This window comes from Falco biarmicus, chromosome 4 (genome assembly GCF_023638135.1).
Source record: "Falco biarmicus isolate bFalBia1 chromosome 4, bFalBia1.pri, whole genome shotgun sequence".
NCBI lineage: Eukaryota > Metazoa > Chordata > Aves > Falconiformes > Falconidae > Falco > Falco biarmicus.
In genome coordinates, this window is record NC_079291.1 from 4,700,704 (window position 1) to 4,726,063 (window position 25,360).

The following is a 25,360-nucleotide window of genomic DNA, read 5'->3' on the forward strand; positions in this document are numbered from 1 at the left end:
ATTTGGCTTGGCTACCCTTTCAAACGCAGCCTTTCCTCGGCTGGGCTGGCTCGGGGCCATCCTCCTAAATGCCCCAGTAATTACCGATGCAATAAAAACATGTGTCCAGGCTTTGCTCCTGCCTCTTTAGACCTGGAGTGACACCAGCCTTCAGCACAGAGGGCTCCAGTTTGCAGCAAAGAGCACATTGCCAGGCATGTAACCGAATCCATTAACACAGTGGGGTTTTTTCACTGACCATGTTCAGAAAAGACACGAAATAGCTCATTTGCTTAGGTTTTGTTCCTTTTCCCTCTTTGATTAAGGTTTGGCGGTGCTCAGACGGTCTGCAAGTTGCACTGTGCCTTAACGGATCAATAAACATCAGCTACTCCGAACCAAATTCCTGATCCCAATTTTACATTCGCTAGTCGCCTGCTTTACTTTGTCTTTCTGCCAGCACCCTACATTGCCTGTAGCAGAGTTCAATAGCCCACTACTCAGCTTCCCATGGAAAGAATGGTTTCCAGGGAAGGGATGCTTGCTTTGCCATATCCATCTCCTTAGGCAAAAGCTATCAGAGGCGGAACTTGAAAGTATCACAAAGTGCTCTCTGTTGCCTCACCCTTCATAATGTAAAACATGGTTTTCCCAACTCTTTAAAGATCTTGCAGCATTGCCTTGCCTGCATGATACACATGAGTATCACCAAAGAATCACAGCGCAGCACTGCTTTACTCCTCTTGGGTTTATTTTGGTTAATACCTGCCCTGATTTTATGTGGCAGCAGAGTGCCAAAGCTATTGAATTGTCCCCCAAAGCAGCTAACTGGGGACTTACTACTGATATTACTTGTAAACAGCTGGTGCTCAGGGACAGTGCCCGTTCTGGGGGACTCCCAGTTTAAGGATAACCACCAATCCCCTTATCCAAATCAGTGGGACTGAAATGGAAATTGCACCGCATGATTTTTCAAGACATTGAGGTCGGCTTTGCGAAGAAGCCATCCTTTAAGAAGGTAAGAACCGTGGCCAAGGAGCTTTGCTGTGCTGTTTGCGGGGCTGCGGCATGCAGGGGTTAGAAAAGGGATGGCATGAGAGGCTGAAAAAGAAGCCGACGAAAACCAGTGCCTGCAGAGCAGCGAGGCCATTGCAGGGTTTTGAAGGGACTACAAAGGATATGAATTTTGGTACTGTTAAAGGAAACCGTAAGAACAAAGAAAGGAGATGAGCTGCATGGCCTGATCTATGGGCAAGGGGACAGGGTTGGCAGCTACAATCTGAATGATTTGAAGTTGAGAGAGACGTGACGTAGGCATTTGGGAAGCCAGAGAGGTGAGTGTCACAGAAAGGACAGGCAGAAAATCTACCGCCCTTTGGCTCAGTCGTTCTCCCGCTGTCAATACAGTTCCATTTCCCCTGGGGTGAGACAGCACTGCCCCTCTCTGGGATGCCCCATTGTATGCAAAGACAGCCTTGCTGGCTGCTAGGGCAATGCAGGAGCCTCTTCCCCGAGCCTGGGTGTGCCAGCATCGCCATTCCCTCATCCATCAGCACCCAACACCCATCGCTTTCTGGTTTGCAGCCATCGGCTCAGTCTCCGTTAGCCATTACAAACCCGCCAGTACATTATGAGGTAGCAGGAGGAGATAATCCCCTGAACCGCAGACCAAAGCCTTATTGAAAGTAGTCCATGTGACACTGATCACAACCAGAAATCGATGGATGTGGAGCAGTTGTGCACCCAGCATGTTGCACAGGTCAGTCTGGGGCCGAGGCAGCAGCAAGGCCAGCGCAGGGGTGCGCAGTCGCAGTCCCGGGCCGTGCACGCCGGGTCCAGCGGCAGGCAGGGAGGGGGCAACAGGCATGGGAGGGGAGGCACTGGGGGTTTTTTCCATCCCCAGCATCTTAAGCTAGATAATTACATTTAAAAACTGTGGTGGTTAAACCCAAAATGAAAGAAATGAAAGTAAGGACATGGCGGAAGTAAGGTAGCATGATTTATTGACATGAGCTGCTAATACATGCAGTAGGTAACTACATATATTTAGTTATATATTATATATTAAGTGCAAGCTGGATTTTTAGTACACAGTTAAATCAGTGCATAGCGTAAGATCATACTGGTTTTGTATTTGTCTAGAGTTAACATACTAATCATTAGAAAACTCTCCCACAAGCATTTGCTGCTAAAAAAGGCCAAGGAACTGAAGTACCCCAATTAATTTTTGAACCAGTCTTGGCACAATGTGGTAAGAAACTCAGAGGAGGGAAGATAATTCACAGCAGACCAGGCACCATCCAGCTGAAGAATCCCCACTTAATGATAAAGCAGGTATGTCAGAAATAAAGAGGAAGGACTTCTTTTGCAGCCTTTAAATCATATATACTTAACACCTTCCCAGATGCCTTTCTCATGCTTTATCATCTCAGGGGAACGAGACGGTAACGGTAGTGAGAAACTTGTTTCATGTCATGGTCATTTCTTTTCCCCCTTATATCTTACGTTGCTTGCTTTCTGTTAAGATGCTGAATTGTTTGTGCTGTATTAATAAAGGCCATTTAGAATCCATGCTTTGTGAATGTTTGCTCAACAGACTGATACGCCCCTTCCTGAACATGCGCAGCACAGCGTGATTTTACCTATGTGATCACATCTCCTGTTTACGTTTCCTACACTCTGCGCTTATCTTTGCAACATCCATGTCCTTTGCAAGCAGGAGCTTTTAAAAATGATGTGACTTAAAAGTGAAGGTGAAGGGCCACTGGGATTATCAAATTTGTCAAAGACTCCAGCCTTTTAGGGAGTAGAGATTAACTCCTTGGAGAACGTGAGGGGTTCAGATAAAGTGTCTCCAAGCCCAGGATGGTAACACCTGGCAGATGTTGCCAGAGGTTCAGCTGGAAGGTTGGCCAGGATGACATTCAGCTGGGAGAATGGCCGTCCTCGAGAGCCTCCTGACGGGATACGTGCTCCCATACGGTGTGAGGCTGCCAGAACCTGCCACTTGCACAAACACAGGGAAGTAAAAGGCAGCTGTGCTAGTGCGCAGATTTCCAGAGCTTATGGCAACTTCCTTGCCCAAGTAGTTCCTTGACCTTTTATTAAGACCTCTGTGTAAAGAAAACAAAGCAACACAATGCAAAACTTTGAACTATGGAACTGGGCTACAAATACTGGTGGCTTGGCCTCATAGCAACATAAATAGACCAGGTAAGTGATAGCCACAGAGTTCACTAGTTTGTTTGGGGTTCGATTTTTTTTTTTTAATTGGTGATTTACAGTATCACTTTGGACATGCAGAGTTAAAGTCTTCTACACAGGTTGCAAAAGTTGCATGCATTTCTTGATTGCTTTAATATGTTATCATTATAATGCAACATCCACCTTTATTTACCCTTTACAGAAGTACCAGTGTAAGTGCAGCTGTTGCAGTGCTGTCACTGGTACTGATAACTCACGCATTTTAAACAGTTATGTACAGCATTTATCATGAAGCAGGAAAGAGTGGCGTGTATGAAAACAACACCTTGACTTGAGTCTTTTAGTCCTTAATTCTGCACATCCTTTGTTTCATATTCTTCTGTTAGACTTTTTCATATAACACTTAATATGCTTCCCATGTGATATTTGCTCTTTAATGCCTGCTAATAAATAAGTATATAATTACCCTGATTCCTATCAGAGCTAATATAGTTGAACAAACTTCGTGAAAAACAAAAATACATGTACGTTACACAGCATGAATGAACATCTATAAACACCCTACTCTAAGATCTGATTTACAGCAATACAAAAGTGAGAACGTACCCCAGAGACGATGGCAGGAACCGTGAAAGGGAGAGAGGACAGGGTATAACTGGTAATTGAATGATGATGGTTGGGTGGACAAGGGGATGAAAACGAAAAAACCTTCCAGTGTAGAAACCAGAGTGAAGGCAAAGTGTCACGCTGTGGATTCAGGCAGGGAACCAACGCTGTCCCAACCCCTTCGGGGTCATGCAGAGCCCCGCCAGCTCAGCACAGAGGTGAAAAATACGGAAATACATTCCTTCTTTATCTTCTCTCCTTGTCTGATTTTCTCCTGGGAGAGAGCTCCTTGGCTGTTTCACAGCTTATTTGTCCAGTTTGGCCTTTGTGGTCTGCAGTTTCAGCCTTCGTGTGACTGCTTGTATTTCCATGCATGCACACAGACACACAGACCGCCAAACGTCTTAGCCTGAAGGTGACGTTAACCAGCTTTTTTGGCTGATTTGCTGATCCTGAAAGCACTTACTGAAGGGCCTCTGCTCCTTCAACCCAGGCAGGTGTATAGTTGACATTAATGTCGCTGAAGTCATCACTCACGTGGATACAACGCTTGCAAAGTTCACATTATCATAAAAGAAAAAGTCTCTATAAACACCGCATCCAAGATATGCTTCGTGTTTATGCTGAGAAGGTTTAAAGACAAAAACCCTGAAGAGCTTACATGTAGGTTTAACAGTGCTAAGTCGAGGTAATCGTTACACAATATTCCTGGTTAGTGAAACTCAGTTTCCAGTAGCTGAACGCTGCGTTTGTGATGGAGAGCATGTTGCTGTCTGCAGCCACATGAAAGTCTTACTGGCAAACACTGTTCGACATTTCTCTCTTAAGACAGGATGCAGTGGTCCTATTCTTTCCCAATCATCTGACTTAATTAAAAAAAAAACAAAACAAAACAAAAAAAAAAACAACAACAAAAAGCAAAACCCCAACATGTCAAAATGGCCATCAGCAGCATGATGTCTCTTGGTTTTCACACAGAGGTGGGTGGGGTTTTATTTTTGTCCCAGTCCTTCTTGGATAGATGACAGTGTAGCACCTAGCACCCCGCTACATGTGGGATGCTACCCACCTCCGCTCCTCTCATGTGAAGTATCGACACTGTGTAGAGTCAATGTAGCAGTAAGAAGTGCATCGCAATTTTCCGTAAGACCTAAAATAAAAGAGAATATCTCCGTTTCAAAGTATGCTATAGTTCACATCATATAGTTCCCGGATGTAACTTTCTGTAGGAGTGAAGAACATCAGAAAATGCCATGTGCAGCCACATATGGGAACCAAAATAAGAGGGTAATTTCCATCAGTGGTCTACTGTGCTCCCCCTTGTCAGCAACAAAAAAAAAAACTCCAGAAGGAACTATGAGGGAGGACATAATTCCTAGTAAAGTCAATTAAAAAAAATAAAATCCCCGTTGACACTAGGACTTGAGCGCTGTGCAGGGATGGGTGCAGGAGGCCTTGGCTCTCCCACGGGAACTGTGTAACGGACCACCTGAGGCTCTGAGCTAAGTCTTTTTCCAGTTACTTCCAGTAGCTCCAGCAGACATGACTGTGCCTGACCTTTTACTTACTTTTCATGTACTTGAGATAATGATTGTGACACATGCCCACCTTTGAAATAAAAAAAAGTAAATCCTTGCAAAATAAGGAAAACCAGTGATTTTTGTCTTCCTACTGACTTAAACTGAGCTGCAGTGATTCTACCTACTGAAGACCAGACCAGACATGTTAATAAAATAAGCATTTTAATAGAGTTTTTATGGCTAGCATATGTCTAAGTGAATAACCCATCCATCAGATAATCCACAAGCTGTGGATTAAGCACCCATTAAGCAGATTCTTAAAACTATGTTCTTGGATAACCTGTATTTTCAGAAAAGCATCACAAATTCTGAAGTGAAGGTGTGTGAAATATGAAGAAGGATTTTGGGGCTGGAAAGAGTAGAAAAAGCAAAAATCTTAGAGCTGAGCTCTTGGAGGAACGGGTGCTTTGCAATGAAACTCGTGTGGGAGTGCCATGTTCACAGACTTACCCATTTTACTCGTGATTCACAGGTTTTTCTTTAGCAGATAATTTGCAGACTGCACACACAAAAATAAAGGATCTCAGTTGCTCTTCACAACTTGGTTATACATGGGAAGTGAAATTTATAAAAATTTCTCAAGTTAATTTCTCAAGCTTTTGTGGTGCTATTTTTGGCACCAAACTTCAGACTCTTAGAAGGGAATAAATACTTTTCACAGTAGAAACCAGCACCACACTGTCTGAAGATGAGATCTCTGTAAAACGTTTCAGGTTGTCAGGTTTGCTGGTCTCATTTTAGTAATCTCTTACACCAGGAGTGCTCCAACAATTGCAGGGGAAGGATTAGCACAGCATTTGACTTACAAAGACATCCTGTGGTTTCTTATTCCTGTCAATTAGCACATTATTCTTCCATGAATGATGAGGGCTCTGCGCATAATTTCATTTGCAAATTAAATGTTTCCTGTTAGCTAGTAACAATACCTGACAGTTAAATAGAGGTACTGCTGCTGGAGGCAAAGTGCTGACCAGAGGAAGCTGCTTAAACAAAGGCAGAGAAGGCAAGTCAACAATAAGCAGATGTTTTAAATGAAGGACATTGCTAAGGAAGTGCCTGGCTTTGCATCTGCTGTTGAATGAATTTCCTGGTCTTTGGAAAGGCTGATAGACACCCGATTGATGCAGAAACAAAGATACCCCTAGAGCACCTATTAATGGTAAGGGCAACAGGAGGCTGGCTGGAGGTTGGGGTCTGGGGTCTTTTTTCCTTCAGTGTGATCATTTCCTTCTCATGGTCTTTCCTACTCTTGGTATATCACAGGTGAACATCAATGCAATGATAATGTCACCAAATGAGGAACTCTTTCCATGCGATGGGCAAATGTATGCCTGTGTGACCTTCACTCATTTTGTACAGTAAAAGGCACGTGCTGATTATTGGGAGATGAGATTTAGCCCTTTTCAAGCCAACAATATGCAGAAATAAGCTGATAGACTTTTTCTCCCCCCACTACCTGCAGTGGTCCCAGTGGAACAAGGCTTATTTGGGTAATACTATTCGGTTTTAAAGCTGGCAAAGAGAAAAAAAGAAAACAAAGCAAAACAAAACTGAACCAAATTGAAGATAGCTCATACATACCCAGGGAGATACGTTTTGCATGTCAAATATCCAAAATCTTTCCCATCGCAGTCTTCCACCCCTTCCTGTCTGTAGCCATCTCCGCAGTAAGCACGGCGGCATCCTAGCGAAAAACATAGAAAGAAAAACTTTCAAGGCACTTCATATGTAGAAGAGGCAGGTGAGGTAAGTGGAACTAGATTTTTAAGGATAAAGTATAAAACAAAGCATTTTGGGGAGGGCATCCTGTAAGGATATTCACTACAAAGAATGCTTTCTTCAGCCTGATTTCAATGACCAAGGGAAAGAATGGATAACTACAAAAAATAAGAAAGTACTACAGAAACACTAATTACAACAGCATTTATTCTAATAATTACTATTACCATAGAAAATTACTATCAACACAAATTACAGGGAGCGTAAAATACAGTTAACATAAATGATTTCGGAGGTCACAATTTCAAAACAACACTCCGAGGTTGTTAAGTGGTTTGAAAATACCAGCCTAGATTTTTACCCAGTATTGCACGGTATCTATGCGTGTCTACTGCAAGTGAGTACCCACATATGAACAGAATTATGCAGACCTAGTGCCTGTCTATCAAATAAAAAAGTATGTAATGATTGCCAAAAAGGTGGTTTTCCCACTGCTGACTCCTACTGACTTGAGCATGCGTGGGCCTTGTGACATTTTTTCATGGTGACTGACATGTAGGCTGCAGTCATTTGCGGTTTTTTTTTGCTATTTTAGCAACAGGACTTTGCTTTTGATGTCTTCGACTTTTTGACTATGACTTTATAACTTGAACAAATTCATTTAGCTAAGATCCCTTTGACATCTTCTCAGAGATAGTGTTAAGCAATGGATTGAAAGGACTTTCAACAACAGGGAGTTTATAAGAGTTAAAGTGGGTTATTTACTAAAAAAAATGGTTAATTAATTGCACCAAGGATCTATTTGTTACAAATTGATGCTTCTAAGAACAACAAGCCTATTTCATAATTAAATTGCCTTAACATTAGGTTAGCTTTTTTCTTTTGGTTCAGTCAGAAGAGTGGAAGGATGATGATTTGCTCATTTCCAAGTAACTCGATGATAACTCTTTGGATCAGGTCACTGTCAGAAGTCTATGTATTGCAAGGCCTTGATTGACCTGAGGCTTTGCCCAGTGGGTAGCAGAAAGTAACACAGTGTGCCTCCAGACACACTATCTACAATTTTGCAGGCACTAGAACTAAGGAACACTATTTTGCTGCATGCTTGTTCCCCACAGTTGATTGCAAATTCTAATTGAATCATTTTCTCATGCTTGGAGCCTGGAGAGCTCGTGCTCTCTCACTGGATGACTCTGCAGTCAGGCGGACTTGGAGGGGCATTTACTTCTGCGTGTCCCTATACCTGTTGCTGCAGCTGAACTGCCTTTGAAATCTCTTTCCTGTTGTCATTGAGACATCGGCTGGGATTCCCAAGTTATAAGGGAAAGGGTGGTGATGGAAAAATGGGTGGCCAAACTCACATAGAGCATGGCTGCATACACCTCGTTTTCAAAGTGAGGCTAAAAAAGGAGGGCTGTGTTGATAAAAAAGAAAAAGCTGCATCTTTCAGTGTTGGCTGATACCTGTTCTGAAACGTGAAGAAGCATCCCTTTGCTAGAACCAACCGAGTACCAAACCTGCTGTGTGTCAGCTGTAGATGGTGCCACGTGCTGCGCGCTGGGGAAGGAATCAAGTGGTAAAAGTAACTGAAAAGTAGAAGTGAAGGTTGCCACAGCTGCTTGTATGCTTATATGCTCTTTGCTACCCATAACCAGCAAAATGAAAGGAACCCTGACTAGACGGGAACCACATGTTGTATAAACGTAAATAGTGAAGGTAGTCGGCTGACACCTTCCTTACGCTAGTGAGCAACAAAATCCAAAGCAGTTTTACTGGAGCCAGGATCTGGCTTACTATTAGAAACAGCCAGCTTCAGCATCTGTCCCAAGGGGTTTTGTGGTGCACGGCAAAGGCACGCTGCGTCTTTTGGCGAGAAAGCCGGCAGCCCCCGGGGAAGGTGTGTATGTCAACCAGCTGCTGGACTTGGCCCCTGAAATGCAGTGGTTCTGCTCTGGCTGCAGACACTTCTGCTCAGCGAGGCACACAGTCCTCAGCGAGGACGCGTGGGAAGCGCTCGGTGACACATCGGTCTTGTGCAGGCGTGTGGCATCCACGTGCACGAAGGGCCTCAGCTTTCGCACCGCGACCATTGTGCCTCCCTCCCCCCGTGCCCGCACTCAATCCGCAAACCACGCAAGCTCCTCCGTGGAACACTTGTGTCAGTCAGACAGCAGCGTGGAAACAAGTGATGCCCCTTCCCTGGTGGAAAGGGGCTGCTCCTGCCACACTGCAACTTACTTATACAGCCATCAGTCACAACCGCATTGCCATCGTCACACTCTTCCCCGTCCTGTACGATCCCGTCTCCACAGGTACTGCCACCCTCAAAGCGGTAATCCACGGGATAGAAAGGGGTGAGCTGGCCAAACAAAGACACAGCGGTTACCGAACCGGACCAGGAGCGGCCTGGCTAGCAAACGGAGGGGGTGAAAGGCTGCAGGAGGCAGATCCTCAACCGGGTTTTCATATCCCACCATTTGGTGGTTCATGGGATTTATACAGGATCTGACCCAAAGTCCAGTGGACACAGGAAGGATCCTGCCGCTGATTTCAGCAGGACTCAGGTGAGCTCCTTGAAGCATTAACGAAACACACGGTTTCGGTTTGCAGGGTTTGTGTTTTTCCGCAACTTTGCACTCTGGTGAGTTTTGCCTCATTTTGTACTAAATAAAAAATGCTCTTTACTGTCGTAATTCCCTGGACTCAGCCCCAGTTTGTTCACCAGGGGAGCCTGGTTCACAGGGAGGTTAGCAAAACATGCACCACTGATGAGTTAATGCCTCAGTAATTAAGACCCCTGTGAACAACAATCACAGAATTAGGTACAGTTGTGGCAGTGCTCAAAAATAAGCTTTTTCTCCATTTGTTTCATTGATTCTGTATGATGCCTTGAGTACAGAAGTATGTTCAGTGTTTAGAAATGAAACATACACTCACGAGTTTTCTGAGACCACAGTCACATTTTCACCTGGATTGGGAGCCATCCAAAGGTATCCTTGAAATACAAAGATCTCTGATCTCTTCTAAAAGCTAAGGCATTTTCAGTGTTTAACCGGTCCAATTCTTCTTGATTATTCACCACAAAAATCTGGGGCACAGAAAAAGAGGTGATCGGTAACCCTCTTAAGAAGTATTTTGGATTGTCACAGAATCTAGTTTTGCCAACCGACATACCAAATAGGTAAATAATTACACAGAAAAATGGTTTGGCGTTTGTTTGGTTTTTTTGGAAACAGAATAGTGTGAGAACTTACACCTATGGACTGCCAGACCATAAGTGGCTCCTTAGTGATGGGTAAGAACAGACACCAATTTCCAAAGGAGAATGGTCCTTCCTGAGCACCTAGCTATGGCTCCAATGGCCCCTATTTCAGAAAGCACATCCATGGGTAACGAAAATGCAAATACTTGTGTGAAATCATTGCTAAACTGTCAGATAAATGGTTAGATGCTGGAACAATTGCAAAATTCATAGGGGTGTAAGAGCTTTTTGTTGGTTTGCCTATCATTTTTTAGGCATGCTCGTGGCTACAAAATAAGTAATGCCTTGCTCAATGCAACCTTCACTTACCTTTTACTTCTTTGTACTTTGTTTAGATTTAATAGGCATTGAAATGCATGTTTCTTTACGTGCCTATACTTTGGTCTAAAGCCAAGTCTTCAATTAAACAGAAAAAAATCAGTTCAAATTGGAAAAATTAGTGCAAGCTGCTCTCTTACCCATCTTTTTTAACGTCTCAGTCACTGAAATTGGCTGTAAGGGGCATTTGGAAAGAGTATCTTCATTCAGCAACTTAATCAAATTAATTTATAGCAAGATTCAAACCATTTTTAAATTAAGAAAAAGCAAATGGAGGGCTTCTGAGCAAAATGGATTTAGGGCTGAGCCTGATTCCCACCAGCAGAAACAGAATTGGCTCTTTTTAAAACAAAGTACGCTGAAATTTTTACATGGCAGAATATTACCCTAGTCCTTGATAAAGGCCAATGTCATTAAAGAAGCATTGAATAAAAATGCCTTCAGCTTGAATGAAAAAAAGCAAAGAAATAGAAAACTAGTGAAGAACTGATTGTGTAAATGTGTGCAGGAGCTCAAGTCCCAGCCCCGGAGCTCTACGTTTCTCTTGAAATCAGTAGCAGATCTGTGCTCTCGGAAACTCTCTGTTCCAGATACTGGCCTTTGAAATTGCTGAAGATTTAAAAACCGGAATGAATCTTAGCCAGTGCCAGAAAAATGGCACTTTGTTTCCCAGGCTCTCCCCTCTTCTGGTGGTGCTGGCACCTGCGGAGCTGGTGGGTGAGCGGGTGATCGCGCTGGGGACACACTGCGGTCGGGGGCTGCTTTGGGAAACCACAGGACACCGGGACTGGGGCCACGGAGCACCGTCCCTGGGTCTTTTCCATGTGCAGCTATAGAAACCCTGACAACAGTTTTCAAGCAGTGCAAGGCAGGCTTCAAAGCTGCTACATGGGGATCTGAGCAGAATAAATAACAGCAATGTTAAGCTCAAGGGAGTAAGAAACAAATGGGGCAGGCAAATGGGGAGCTTTCAGAGCTGAGGCTTGCTTCTTTGCCAGCCTGCACTTCTGAGAACAGAACGGCACTTGATCATCATCAAATGAGGGTTCACAGTGACAGTGTAGGGTACTTATGTTTTAGGTGGTTACACTCTCATTACCATCTTTTAAGATCAAATATGAAACTGTGCCTGATCGAGAAGGGGGTGCTAAGACCTACACAGAATTTGCAAGCCTTATACCTTTTCCTATGAGTTCTACATGCTGTGAAGTACAAGATAATTTTTTTGCAATAGCATGCAGCATGATGCAATATGCACCTTTGTTTCATGCACTTTCTTCTCTCACCATTATGTGTTTTTTTTTTAAAAAAAAAAGGGTGGGTTTTTTTGTAATGCAACACAGACAGGGATGAGTGAGCAGCTGACAAGACTTGCAGCACACTCATGCAAAAGATCGAGTTCAATCACCCAGTTTAATGGGCAGTGTTGTGAGCAGGTCCCTTTCACACCCTGAAACAGCTCTGTGAAAACCTGACAGATGGGGAAGTTAACAAAGCTAAGTGCTGATTACTGTCATTCAGAAAGGACCAGACACCAGCAATATCCACTTACATGAGTGGAGTGGCTGGGCTATACTGGTGCACGGCAGTGAGGTAGCAATTTCATTGCTGATTAAGTGCTACAATGCACAAAATAATAAGGTAGGGCCCAGCGGAAGGAAAAGGACAGAAACAGTATTTACAAAGCCCAAAGAAATCAGAGATGAAAAATCGCTCAGTCACTTCCCAGCAATTACTTGTCCTTTAAAATACTTTGTCCAATTTACTTGTAAAAATGGTTTCAAGAGGGCCAGAGATCGGAATTAGCTATATAAAGTGTAGGCCTACAGACAGGAACTCAGAAGTCCGACTCCCATGGTTTGTGAACCAAAAACTCCTTTTTGGTTCAGGGTAGAGGGTCTGTGCTTTGGGGAAAAGTTCTATTGTATATGCAAACTGCTTGACTCCAGTATTCAATTCTGAAATTACTGTCTTTGCAGAAGAAGATGTGAAAAATAAGCAAGAAAGAGATGCTTATTTCACTGACCGATCTGAAATATGTTTCAATTTGCTGAAATAACAGATTATATATGTATAGCAGGAGATGGAAAAGAGCATCCTCAGGCTTCAAAAAAAGTTTTCTAAAACATGTGCTGTGTTACTGGTGGTTTGAAATAGCCGCTTTTTGGCACCACAGTCACACAACCCTCAGACTAGTTATGAGACCAAATTCTTTTGCACCGACTGAACCTAGAGGTTTTGGGTACTAGAAATGACACACTGTCTGCATACAGACATCCTCCCTGTTAAATCCAAAATACTCGTAAGTACAACACCTCTAACTGTAGAAGTACTTAAGAACTGCTGTTGTGGTTTAACCCTAAGTGCAACTAAGCACCACGCAGCCACTCACTCACCACCCCCGGCCCCCAGTGGGAGGGGGAGGAGCATCAGGCAAAAAGTAAAACTTGGGGGTTGAGATAAGAACGATTTAGTAATGAAAATAATAATAATAGCAATAACAAGAATTGTAATGAAAAGGAGAGAGGAGGAGAGAGGAATAAAACCCCAAAGGAAAAAAAACAACCGAGTAATGCACAATACAATTGCTCGTGACCGATGTCCAGCCCATCCCGAGGCATCAATTGGCAGGCTCTGGCCAACCCCCCCACCCTGTTTATATACAGAGCATGACATTCTGTGGTATGGAATATCCCTTTGGCCAGTTCAGGTCAGCTGTCCTGGCTCTGCTCCCTCCCGGCTTCTTGTGCACCTGCTCACTGGCAGAGCATGCGAAACCGAAAAGTCCTTGACTTCAGAGTAAGCACGACTTAGCACTAGCTAAAGCATCAGCGTGTTATCAATATTATTCTCACACCAAATGCAAACCACAGCATTGTACCAGCTACTAGGAAGAAAACTAACTCTATTCCAGCCTAAACCAGGCAAACTGCTCACATCCTCTCCCAGAAAATCTACTTACCGCAGGGACTTTGGGAAAATTGTGTCCAAACGCATGTTCCTCATACAGCGGGTTATTCACGTGTTGCGGGGATCTGCAGAGACACCTCCCTGGAGGCCCTGGCAGTCCTCTTTCCCCTTTTGGTCCTATTGCGAGTTGCCCTGGGAAGCAAAATACCAGGTTGCCTCGTTATGAAGTTAATACACAACACCCAAATGTAGCCTTAGTGGAAAAAGTACAGGCCAGGTGGATATATGCATTTATCTAAGTTTTCAGATATGCATATGTCCCACCAAATCCACCGGGAACTAAGGTAAGGGATTACCAGAACCACCAATTCAGCACTTCAGGAGGAAGAGCTGAGTTTGTACCACAGTCATATTATTTCAGATCACTTTGTAAATTATTCTATCAACTTTACAGAGAAAGAGAGAGACTGTTTGCTTAGAACAATTGTCAACCTGTTTGAAGCTACAGAAATTTAGGACATGATGAACACACAGATCACTCTACAGCACCTGTGCACCAAGTTTAGTAGAGTCAGTCTGTATACATCCACAACACATTGGACTTGTGCACTTGTAAAACCACTTGTACAATGCTGTTTCAGAGGTCTCTGTACAGGAAAACCCAACTAGAAATACAGGAGTGCTACAAATAAAAATAATAAAAAAAAAAATACTGCTTTTTGACTTTCAAACTTTGGCAAGGATGTGCTACTCCGCAGAAGTAGACTGTGAGCCAACATGTTCATACTGCAAGGAGTGATATCATTACAGAAAGGTCTTTCAGGATTCAGAATTGATATTCTAGAGGGAAAAGATTAACAAGCCCGACACATAAACTTTCTGTGGATGAAATAAAGCTTTTAAAAAGTAATCTCAAGATTCTGGCTGCCTTCCCATTGACATGGTGAAAATTCTGCCCTCTGAAAACTTCCAGCTAATTTACTCAAGGCAAAGATGTTTCATAATGGAAGGCGTGAGACGTGAAGATTCTGAAGCAGCCCCCAGCTTCACAGATGTACCATTTCCACACCACCACAAGAAGAGACCTCCTGCCCACTAATGTAAGCAAGAGAAGAAAAGGGAACGCAAAATGGAAGAGGGCATTGAACAGATGGGCAGCAGCACAAGCAGTTGTTGTCCATTTCAAGCAACAGCAACTTCCAATCGATTTTGCTTTTTTCAGATACTTTAGTATATATCCTTGTTGAGAAAACCCTGTTTATGCTTTTCTTTTCAGATACTTTAGCGCATATCTGGGTTGAGAAAACCCTGCTTGAAGGTTCACTGTCACCAAACATCATGGCTTGTGTATTGTCCTTCATGTCTATGCTTGGTCTCACAAGCTGCCCAGAGTTCATGCACATGCATAGCTTTGAAGCTGTACAATTATCTATCAGTTACAGAATTTTTCTTGTGATTTCTGCAACATGCACAATTGCAGCAAGCAGAGATCTCCAGCACTTAATTAAAGAGAGAATTTTTCTCCACCGCCCCTTTTTCCCTCTGACTCCTATCCCTTTCCTTCTCTTCCCTTCTTCCCTTAATGCCGTTGTGACTTGAGCCTCATCTGTTTTTCCTTTACAGAGCTGCAGAGGGTGAGGATGTCCTGGCTGATTAGGAAACGCAATCTTTCACTGTAAGCCAGGGTATCTGGAGAAGCAGCAAACCTTTGATGATGGAGATTAACTAGTCCCTCCAAGGCTGCCAGATGGCTTTTCATCATACCCATCTACCGAAGCCCCACAGGAATTGCATAGGCCATGTTTCTGGTTTTATTTGAAACACCAGAAGCCATCATGTAGGTTTTCAAGTAAGGTATAGAGTTCTTACACTGGACAAGGATGGTGTGGCCTGCCTTTGGAAGGAATCCTCTCCTTGCTGTCAGTGGGGAAGCAAATGAAGCCCTGCAGCGCTTTTTGTAAAGGGGTCTGTGTGGCCGTATGTGATGAGTCAGGAGGGGCTGGGCAGCAGGGACACTGTGTAGGAGATCCCCTGATCTCCCGCTTACCTGATCCTGAAGGTCCAGGGGGGCCTGGCTGGCCAGAAGGACCAGGCCTTCCAGGTGGACCCATGATACCTGCAGGTCCAACGTCTCCCTTTAGTCCCTAGGATTGAAGAGACATCCATTTATTTGCTGAACTATTAATAACACACAAGCTCTTCCAGCCAGCAGTGGTTTCCATTTCAAGAAAGCCAAGACATTTGCCAACAGAAGCACGCAGCATGAGCTAGTCATGACCCCAGGGAAGAGCTGCTGTCCTCTTCTAGTGATGACAGAAGAACATGTCCAGGCAGACTTCTGTTCCTAAATGTGAATGGTCCCAGAGATCTGTTCTGTGTGGAGCCAGGGATCACCCTGCTCTGCCTTCAGTCTCTTGGTAGCCTTCTTTAAGGATGCCTTTCTGCCTCTGGTAGCACTCTAAGAGTCAGCACGGCTCAGGAAGCAAGGGCTGGTGGAGCTGAAGCAGCTGACCCTGGAAATCCTTAGTTATTGCACTAATACACACTGGGGGAAAAAAGAGAAAATTCACTAAGGGCGTGGCAAAAGCTTCCACAGTGACATTTCCCAGCCTTAGGGCACAGCCTTTCAGAAGCACACTAATGACTTTGAGGTCCACGCTGTTTTCAGAAGCACTTTAGGTGCCTGGACTCCTGTATCTCTTTCCTGTATTCACTTTCACCATGGGTATAGCTACGTTAAAAAATCATCACAAGGCAAGCAAGGGCTTGGCTTTACAAAGTGCAAGCTAGCGCATGGCAACATGATGCTGACAAATGGTGTCCCTCCGACACCCTGCCACTCAGTCAAAATGCTGTAAAATTACCTGTGGGAGATAAGCTTACGCAGTTACCATACAGTAGCCAATATTCTGTAAAATCAGCCCTGATTTGCCTCATAGGAGCTTGTTTGTGCAACCACGTCCTTAGGCATTTGGAAGTTTCACTGCAGAACTGTTTAGCACCTTCCTATTTTTGCTCCTGAATTTAATACGGCAACACTTATTAAAAATAACCATGTTTATCTTCCTGCTCATACACTCTCCAAGGCTTGGGATTTCTCAGCTTTGTATTTCAGAAGTGTATTACATAGCTTAAAGTTTAAATAACTGATTTGATTTTTATGTAACAGCATACATTAGTTAGCATAACAAAAATGCTGTGTATATGTAAGCTTTCTTTTAATGACAAAGGAGATTAATTCCTTGAAGTTGGTGTAATTTCTTGTCAATATGCATTCATGGGCGTGTGATGAGTGGTTGCACGTTTAATTTCAGAGTAACTTAGCATATGTAGTAATATATGTTAAAATTGTTTGTTGTTATATAATATGTTGTATCCCATGGATATGCCTCAATGTCACTTGCACTGTTACAACAGAGGAAGGTTGATTTTGCCACGGTCCATAAAGAACTAATTGAATATTTGCTTTGTTTAATCCTATTAGGTAAACTCTGTGCCATCAAAATATTCCAGGATTTATGTGAATGTCAGCGATGCTGACTCCTAATTACTTCTTACACTATCCAACATGGAACTAGCAGACCAGGATTTTGGAGCCCCAGAGAAGTCTGTGGGAAAGCTCTTTCCCCCACACAGCAGTGATCTGGCGGAGGCAAGCCAGTGCCAGTCCGACGTGTGCTGCCTGAAAACGAGCTGCCTTCTGTGCCTCCTGCTTTGGAGGAATGACTGCTTAATGCTCTCTTGTTTAGCACAGATTGATTAAATAACAACGGGGGAGATTTTTTTTTTTTTGATTTTTTTTTTCCTTGTTTCTTTTCACATGCACCCATGGCATTCAGAGAAGCTTTCCACATGGACAATATTTATTTTCCCCTCCTTTCTTTCCAAGCAACATTACGTAAAACCCTAAGTCATTCCTCCTCAGCAAGACTGAAACCCTAAACTTGCTCCTTAGGGTGAAATCCCAGGTTACAAAGCTCTGGGTGTTATATCCCAGTTAGGGGGCAGTGAGGCCCTGACTGGCCTCCTGGCCACCTCTTAGGGAGAGCCTGCCCCAGAGGCAGCGGAGAGCTGAAGTCAGTGAGATAATCAAGACGTATCTCAAAATGGAAGTGGAAGTGACACCTTCCTAATTTAGCTGCTTTTATCTAGGGATGTCAGCTGGATCAGGGGGCAGGAAACGGCTCCATGTCGATGGAAACGATCCTCTCCGCTGAGCAAACAGCCAGGCAACCGCAGCGCTTACGGGCAGCAGCCAGACCCACACAGCCTTAAAATGCCACTCTTAAGTTTTTTCAAAGGATTAGAAAAGTAGAAAGGAAATAACTCATTCACCAATTACAGAGAGGGGAACCCAGTGTTCACGTAGAAGATTTATGCTGAAATTGCTTTCAGGGCACCAGAAAGGTGTTTGTGTACTGAGCCTTGGCCCGGGATATCCTAATTTAGGGCCAGACTATAGTTCTTTTAGTCAAACTGATTGTTGCCTGAAATTATGACACGCTTTATGTCACCAGATTTAGACTGAGACACTGTGTAATATAACAAAATGTCTAAGGTGAAGTAAGCGGTGCACTGTGTTGAAGCTGATCTGCAGGCACTGCGTCTTCTCTTTGCCTTATGCTACAGAAAGACATTCTGTGTGTATTCCTTTGGCAGGGCAGATGAGCAGAGTTTTTAAAGAAATAATAGCAAAAAGCACACATCAGCTTTTAAAACCTGACAAATCAAGGACAAAAAACCTATTTCTTGTGGGTCGTCTGGCAGACTTACATTGCACATACCTTCCTCACTGGAGACCTATTATTCCTTTCCTAACATCCAGCTTTTAATTTTTCCCTACAATGCTTATTCTTTCACTTCAGACATTAGCTGGTGGCATCAGAAAAACGGTGAAGCAGGCATGCACCTATGTTTGCAGTGCTGGGCATAACCAGGTTGCAAATAAAATATGTTCAGCTAAGCCCATTAACCACAGCATCTACAAACTCCTGCGTTTCAGCAGACGTACAGCGTACCAAGAATAAATTCCCTTCCCTGTTAGTCAGCAGAAGGGAACAGGCTCTACAGGTGGCAATTCAGAGCACCAGGAGCTGGTCTCCTTTGTAGCCCCGATATCATTGCTTAAAATAAATACAAAAAGAAAGGTGCACTCCTAGAGGCCCATTTGGTAATTTATACAGGTAGCTATACCAATATTGCTACCCCCTTGGAAGACGCTAGAGTGGAGGAGTCAGAATCAAATTCGCGCACAATTCCTGATCTTTACAATTCATCTGAAAGTCTGAAAAAAATAGTTTCGCCAACATAATTATTTTGGGCTGTAAGGACAGACCATTTGTCAACCACTGCATTCCTGAACAGCTTCCATACTACATTACCATCCCTTAAGGTCACTAGGTGTCTTCCCAGTCTTTCTCAGAGCAGAAGAATCTGTCCCTGGCACGCAGTACTATGGCGAGAGCCGCCATATAAATATCCAGCCTAGCAAATCAGTCTTGGTTTAGAGTTAGCAGGGGAAACACAAGAAACAGAGAGGGTGTTTTAGTGCTTTGGTTCTTTGCACGGTGTGTAGGACATTTCCAAGGCCCTGCAGCTCTGCAAGCTGATCCATGTTGACCAACACCTGGGCCTGGGCAAAGCCTGACTGAAGCCAATTGGATGGTGCTGACAGAAAGCATCGTCCAGGTGGGCCCAGCAGCAAGGGCAGAGCCTGAACGGGCACGAGATGCACACTTGGTCCTTGGGCTAGAGACCAGGAGTGTATTACAGTGTAATACAGGACTGAGGTTTGGATGTGTAGACCAGCAGTTTTCATTGCCACAGACCACGCACCAGTTTAATCCGTTACAGCACACCATTCTCAGTGTACCGGCAGCCACTGCCAGGGCACACAAGCAGTGTTTTTCTAGCAGCAGTGTAGCTCTTTGCACTGGTGAGCCGGGGAGAAAATTCACGGACAGGCAATGAGACCTCCCTTGCAAGATGCTGACACTGCCTGTCTGCCCAGAGCTGAGGTTACGGGGAACTAGTTTTTGTAGCATGCACAGCAATCCCTCCCTCATCCAGAGCCCCAGAAAGCCAGTGTTTTCCTACAAACCTTCCTTCACTCATCCCAGTAATCTATTTTCTCGAGGGGAAGAGGATGGCACCTGGGCAGGCTGAAATGTGTTGAGTTTTAGATATACCCCATTCGCCGTGCCTGGAAATCAAGCAGCCCTGCTCCCTAAGTCAGCTTCAAGGTTGGCATCTACAAAGTGTAGGGCACCACAGCATTACCTCCTAAGCTGCCTGAGACCTGGACCTCACACCAGCACGCTAGCCATCAGGTGGGGCTGGGACCATAGCAATGTGTTGCTTAGGATTCAAAGGAGGGGTTCAAGGTCTATTCAACGAGTTTGTTACCAATCTAGGAAAAACAGAACTTTCCCCATACTGCACGGTCAGGGGACAGTGCTACAGATAAGGCTGCAGCCCTACAGCTGAGGCTTTAGCTCCTGTGTAGCCTGTGTGAGGTGTCCCAGGGCTTCTGCCTGCTCCCCATGTGATGAAGCGCGTGGTACCACGAGAGCACAGACCACACCATCGTACACCATGACCACGCAGATGCCGTGAATCGCGGGGAAGAAGAAACATTTTGGTCCTACTTGTTTGCCTCGTTTTCCGGGTCTTCCTATAGGTCCTCTGTGTCCTGGTACTCCGGATTGTCCCTTCGGGCCCATCTCTCCCTTGGTGAGTGCAGAGGGGGAAGGAAGAAAGATGTCAGTACATGGTTATACCTGCCCTTACACAAGGCAGTAGATGGACAGTGCTTTCATTCACACAGTTCCTCTAGATAATGCCAGCACCGTTTCTTTTTCAGAAATCCAAAATTATAATTGAATATTTTAAAACAAGCATAAAGTAAAAAATACCTCTTACAATTTATCCACCTTTCCCTGAAAAATCCTTTCCTAAAGAGAAGGCCAAATGGAGGGATCAGAAACACGCTCAGGGACTTGAATAGGTCAAGGCTAGCAAAACTCTCTGACTCCTTGGCAACATCTTGCTTTGCTGCTAAGATGCATGTGTAATAAAATCACTCAGGGAAAGGGCAGTGAAATTACTCATCTTCTAGCCTCCTTAAAAGCAACCATTATTTCTTTATCCTAACTTCAGAGATAAGATGTGATAAGATTGATAAGATTATCCTCCTTTAGGCTTTCTATCCTTAAGTCAATGTCTGAATTTTGATTGTTTTTTAAGTACAGAATAACAATGACATAAAAACTGGTCAGGGTTATCCCTACTATTTATAGTAATGCTATTTTGATTCAGAGTATCAAGAAGGAAATATTTATTAGCTTCAAGCGAATAAACCCCAAACAACTAGGGCAGTTATAAATCTGTAATTAAGAGTTTGAATATGTTGAAGATAGGAGGAAGATTATAACTAAACCAATGTTCTGGGGAAAAACAGAGAAACAACAAACAGTTAAACCTCAGAGTTTTCTCCTATGACAAAAAGCCTAAATAATTTGATGAAGTCCAAGAAGTGTTGGTCATTGAGTCAAGCAAGACTTTCAATGTCTTATCCTTTTGAGGATGTCCCCGAAGCCACTCATTCACCATATGTCAGCACTTTACTCCCCAAGACACCACGTTCACTTACTTTTTGTCCCAGCATTCCAGGGAAGCCTATTTCTCCCTACAAAGTAAAAGGAGAAAAATCATCAAAAAATGTGGAGTGACCTTTGACAAAGCAGCACCTTTCTTGGAAGGAAGAAAACCAAGTCCTGTGTATTGATACCAGTTAAAGAATCTTGCACTGCAGTTCAGCACTGTGGGTGATGCAGTAGTTGGAGAATTATAAGCAAAATTTTACGGTAAAGTCCTTTGTACAGTAACACTACTCCTCTGTCTGGTCCTCTGCTGCCTGCTTCTGCTCCTCCAGCAAAAACATCCTGGTTGTGCTTTTGTCTAAGCCCACGTTTGGGAATGGCATGTCTCCGTTTACATCAAAAGCAGTTTACTTTTCTTTTCTTAGTTAAAAGGACCCCCCAGCCACAAATCTCACTTCCCCCCATCCCAGCATTATCCTGTGCCCAGCTAAAAGCATCCTGGCAAGCTGTCCTGGTTCTGGACTGCACAGGCCAGGAGGGACCGAGGTTCCCTCCAGGAAAACCCCCCTCTGGCTCACCAACACTGCCGGGGCTGGGGGCAGATGGACACGAAGGCTGCCCCACTGCCCTCCCGTCAGGCAGGACCACCGCCTTCCCTCGCCACTCTTGCCCTCCCAGAGAGATGCCTCCAGGCTCCCTTCCTCCACACCGCTGCTGTTTTTCACTATCAGAAGGATGTTAGTCCTGGTGTGCACGTGCAGCTAAAGCTCACAGCCATTGGGAAAAGAAAACTACCTGGTCTCCTTTGACTCCTTTGTCACCCCTGTCACCTCTGGATCCCTGGAGAGAGATAACAGGGTGACAACAGCTTAATTACTACCATTTCATCAGGAAACAGAAAGTATTTCTCCTACATTAGGCGCTATTTGGAGTCACGCAGAATACATTCATATCTTCCGAGTAAGGTATATGGTAGATACCCTAAAACGTTTCCTTATTACTTTCATTGACATTGTAACAGAATTAGAAGTAAGGTTTGTAGGAAAAGGGACTCATTCTCCCCAGATAATTACTTTAAATACGTGCTTTCCTGGACATAATACTTCCAAACTTGATTTTTTCCCCTAGCTGGCTTCATCCAAGTTCAGGTCCCACTGTGAGGTCTTACAGTAAAAACTGTCTCTGTGCCGAAGTGTATATAGCCTAAATAAACCAGACCAACAATTAAGGATTGTTATACCCATTCTACAGATGGGGAAATTGTAGTGAGGTGCACTGCAGTAACTTGTTCACGAGAAGACAGGGTGTAAAACTCACTTCTTCAGCATCCCAGCCCAAGCCACAAGACTGTGCTCCTTCTCAAGGCTTGTTTTTGTTTCCTAGAGGGACCTTTAGACTTCAGCAAAGTTCAATCTCATTTCTACAGTTACTTTTTTTTTACATAACTGTTTGCAGTTGTTAAATTATACATTATTCTATTTTCACACTGACCTTTTCTCCTCTAGTTCCAGGAAAACCCTAAAGGGAATGATAGATAGTTTAATGCTTCTTGCTTTCAAGATCACCCAAGAAGCCGGACTTTCAAACTTTGAAGTGAAGAAAAATAATGAAGCAAAAATAATTAATTGCATCAATTTGCAAATGCAAATGAATTTTTATAGCTTCTAAAATTGCACTGAAACAGAACTCTGAAACATTAATTAAAGTCAAGACAACTCAGTCCAAAAGCCAACGTGAAAAGCCAGGTAAAAAGCCAGCAGGTTTGATATTGCTTTAAAATTGAAAGAAGGGAAATTAAATGTAACTGAAAGTGAATAAAGCCTTAGATGCCACAATTAATAATCTAAAATAATTTTAGCAATAATCTTTGTTTTCTGTTTTTTTTATTTGTTGTTTTGTTTGTTTTCCTCCCCCTGTGGAACATTCTTAAATTATACTGAAGTAATCTTCAAATGTGAAGATTACTATAAAACCGAGCTTCTCTTAAATATGCAAAAAACAATAATGTTCAGCTCTTCTTTCCAGTCCTTTATTTGAAAAAACTGATTACTTTTTTTTTTTTTTCCAAATACCTTAAAATACTGTGGCTTAAATTTGTAAAGGCATAGGCCATGCTGCAGGCAATGATGTGCAGACACTGAACATCCAGACCAAATTGTGCTTACTATCCAACTGTCGATACATAGGCATCGTTTTAGAAAAGGAGCAAAATTTTCTCCACAGTCTTATGAGGTGGGTGGAAAACGTTGCAGACATGATTTAATGCTGCAGATATACTTAAAAGCTCCAGTTTTCTATGGGATACAATTATATATGAATTTTGCTTTTACAATAAGTTTTTGCGTTACAATAATTTATACCAAAGCATTTTAACGAAAAGTCAAAAACACAGCCAAGCCCAATCAGACAACATAACCTTGCTTGAAGGAGAACATATCTTTTTAGCTGTATTAGAAAATAGATATCTTGATAAATGCTTTCCAGCAAAGTCACGAGGGAAGCAGCTGTCAGCAGAGCGTTAGAAACCAATGTCTGAAAATGCAGCGGTAGGTTAACAAACCTTGGAGCCCATTGGTCCTCTTGTACCTGGCAATCCCATCACACCCAACTCTCCCTTTTCACCCTAAAGGGGTCAATAAAGAGAGTTATTGATTGTGGCTCTCTGATGAGGTCATACTTGAACGTCTGACAGTTTAGCGGTTCAGGTTTTATGTCAAATGGTTGAGACAAGCCTGACCTTGGTGTAGCACTGCAGTCAGAGGTCTGTATTGCAATTGTATTCTGCCTGAGTCCTCATCTTATTCTTCTATTTGCATTTTCTTGGGTGTGTAACTTGTGCTTCAGTTTTGCCAGATGCTATTAAAGGACATGCAAGCAAACCTCAGCAGCGCTGCATCCTTTTTCTGCAGGAAGGTGCATTGTCTCTACCCAGCATCACTTCCACTGAGTCGCAGAAAATAAAGGTTTTTTTGCTGCAAGCCTTTATGGTTTGGGGAGGTGTAGTGTGCTTTTATTGTGGTTTTGAGACACCATGTGCTTTACAGTGGTTTGGAGCCAGTAAATCATGAAAAGGCTTTACAACAGCTTCTCTGGCTGCTGTCAGCTAATTATATCTAGCGTGAAATACAGAGTAGTCCCCGCAGACATGCAGCAGCACTACCAGCAGAATACAGTTGGCTCTCATTCTCCTTTGGCTTTCACTGTCCTAGAAATGGAGAGGATTTTCGTGTTGGCTGCTGCCCTGGCAGAAGTTCAGAAAAGACTTGAAGAAACAAAGTAGGAGAAGTAAGTATTGGACCAAGGCTGTGTCAAAGAAGGAGAAGACAATGAAGGAGACCCAGCTGAAGAAACAGAAGGCACGGAGATGGGAATGAGAAAAAAACTCAAACAGCAGCTTACTGAAGATTTACAGCAAGTAGAGGATGCAGCAAATGACTGCAGTGAAGATGAGTATCAGGAGTTTGGGAAGATCAGAGATGAAAAGAAGAGAAAGGCAAGAGAGACACAGCCAATGGAAGTGAGCACAGAGATCTGCTGGCCTCTGTTCCACTGGAGCCTTCATTGACAGGCAGGAAACCAAAATTTATGAAGACTGGAAGAAGTGAAAGTGTGAACCCATCTAAAGAACAGAGGAGACAGGTATCAGAGGAGACAATAAAAGCAGAAGAATTTGAATCAAAAGCAAGTAGGACTTGCAGTCAAAGTTTAGGAAAAACTATGACTATTGAATGCAAGGGGTGCTTCTAGAAGTGCAATGAAAAAGCATAACAATAGACGAAGAGGAGACAAATCAAAATTCAGGAGACTTCATAAATAGAACCAGAGCTTATATAAGGAAAAGGCCAAGTGAATGAATGAGTTTTCTGACTGCTCTGCTCTCAGTACTAACGTAGGTAGACTTTACCTACTCTCAGGTAGTTGGATCTTCCTTCTGCCCTCACTGCTCCCACTGTGGGAAATCATATCACACAGTGCATTTGGGGGGCACACCTTTTCCCAGTTCAAAGTGAACATCAGCTCCTTTTAAGTACATACTCTCTTACTGCTTGCCTGCATTCCCACATAATACAATATGTTGTTCTTCATCTAACATAGCTGTGAAGAGCTTGAGGGTCTGCTTCTCAGGTGTGGCTTCAATTCAGAAGTCATCTACTATTATTCTTGTAGGAGCAAGAGCTACT

The 25,360-nt window shown here is 43.5% G+C and overlaps 1 protein-coding gene across 5 annotated transcripts in view; it reads right to left on the minus strand.

Moving 5' to 3' along the window:
• Positions 1-1,966: 1,966 nt before the first annotated feature.
• The window catches only part of COLQ (collagen like tail subunit of asymmetric acetylcholinesterase), a 44,435-nt gene continuing 21,041 nt past the window's right edge, over positions 1,967-25,360 (minus strand). The window contains exons 7-18 of one of the 5 annotated variants that reach the window (XM_056336599.1): positions 23,740-23,802; positions 22,671-22,697; positions 21,975-22,019; positions 21,230-21,265; positions 20,226-20,306; positions 15,626-15,722; positions 13,631-13,770; positions 10,057-10,176; positions 9,327-9,447; positions 8,552-8,645; positions 6,951-7,053; positions 1,967-4,939 (exon numbers count right to left, since the gene is read on the minus strand). In XM_056336599.1, the coding sequence (XP_056192574.1) occupies positions 4,898-4,939; positions 6,951-7,053; positions 8,552-8,645; positions 9,327-9,447; positions 10,057-10,176; positions 13,631-13,770; positions 15,626-15,722; positions 20,226-20,306; positions 21,230-21,265; positions 21,975-22,019; positions 22,671-22,697; positions 23,740-23,802 (969 nt within the window). In that variant the 3' untranslated portion in view covers positions 1,967-4,897. Of the gene's footprint in view, positions 7,054-8,551; positions 8,646-9,326; positions 9,448-10,056; positions 10,177-13,630; positions 13,771-15,625; positions 15,723-20,225; positions 20,307-21,229; positions 21,266-21,974; positions 22,020-22,670; positions 22,698-23,739; positions 23,803-25,360 lie in introns of all 5 variants that reach the window. The other 4 variants (XM_056336602.1, XM_056336598.1, XM_056336600.1 and 1 more) reach the window with 4 other exon arrangements.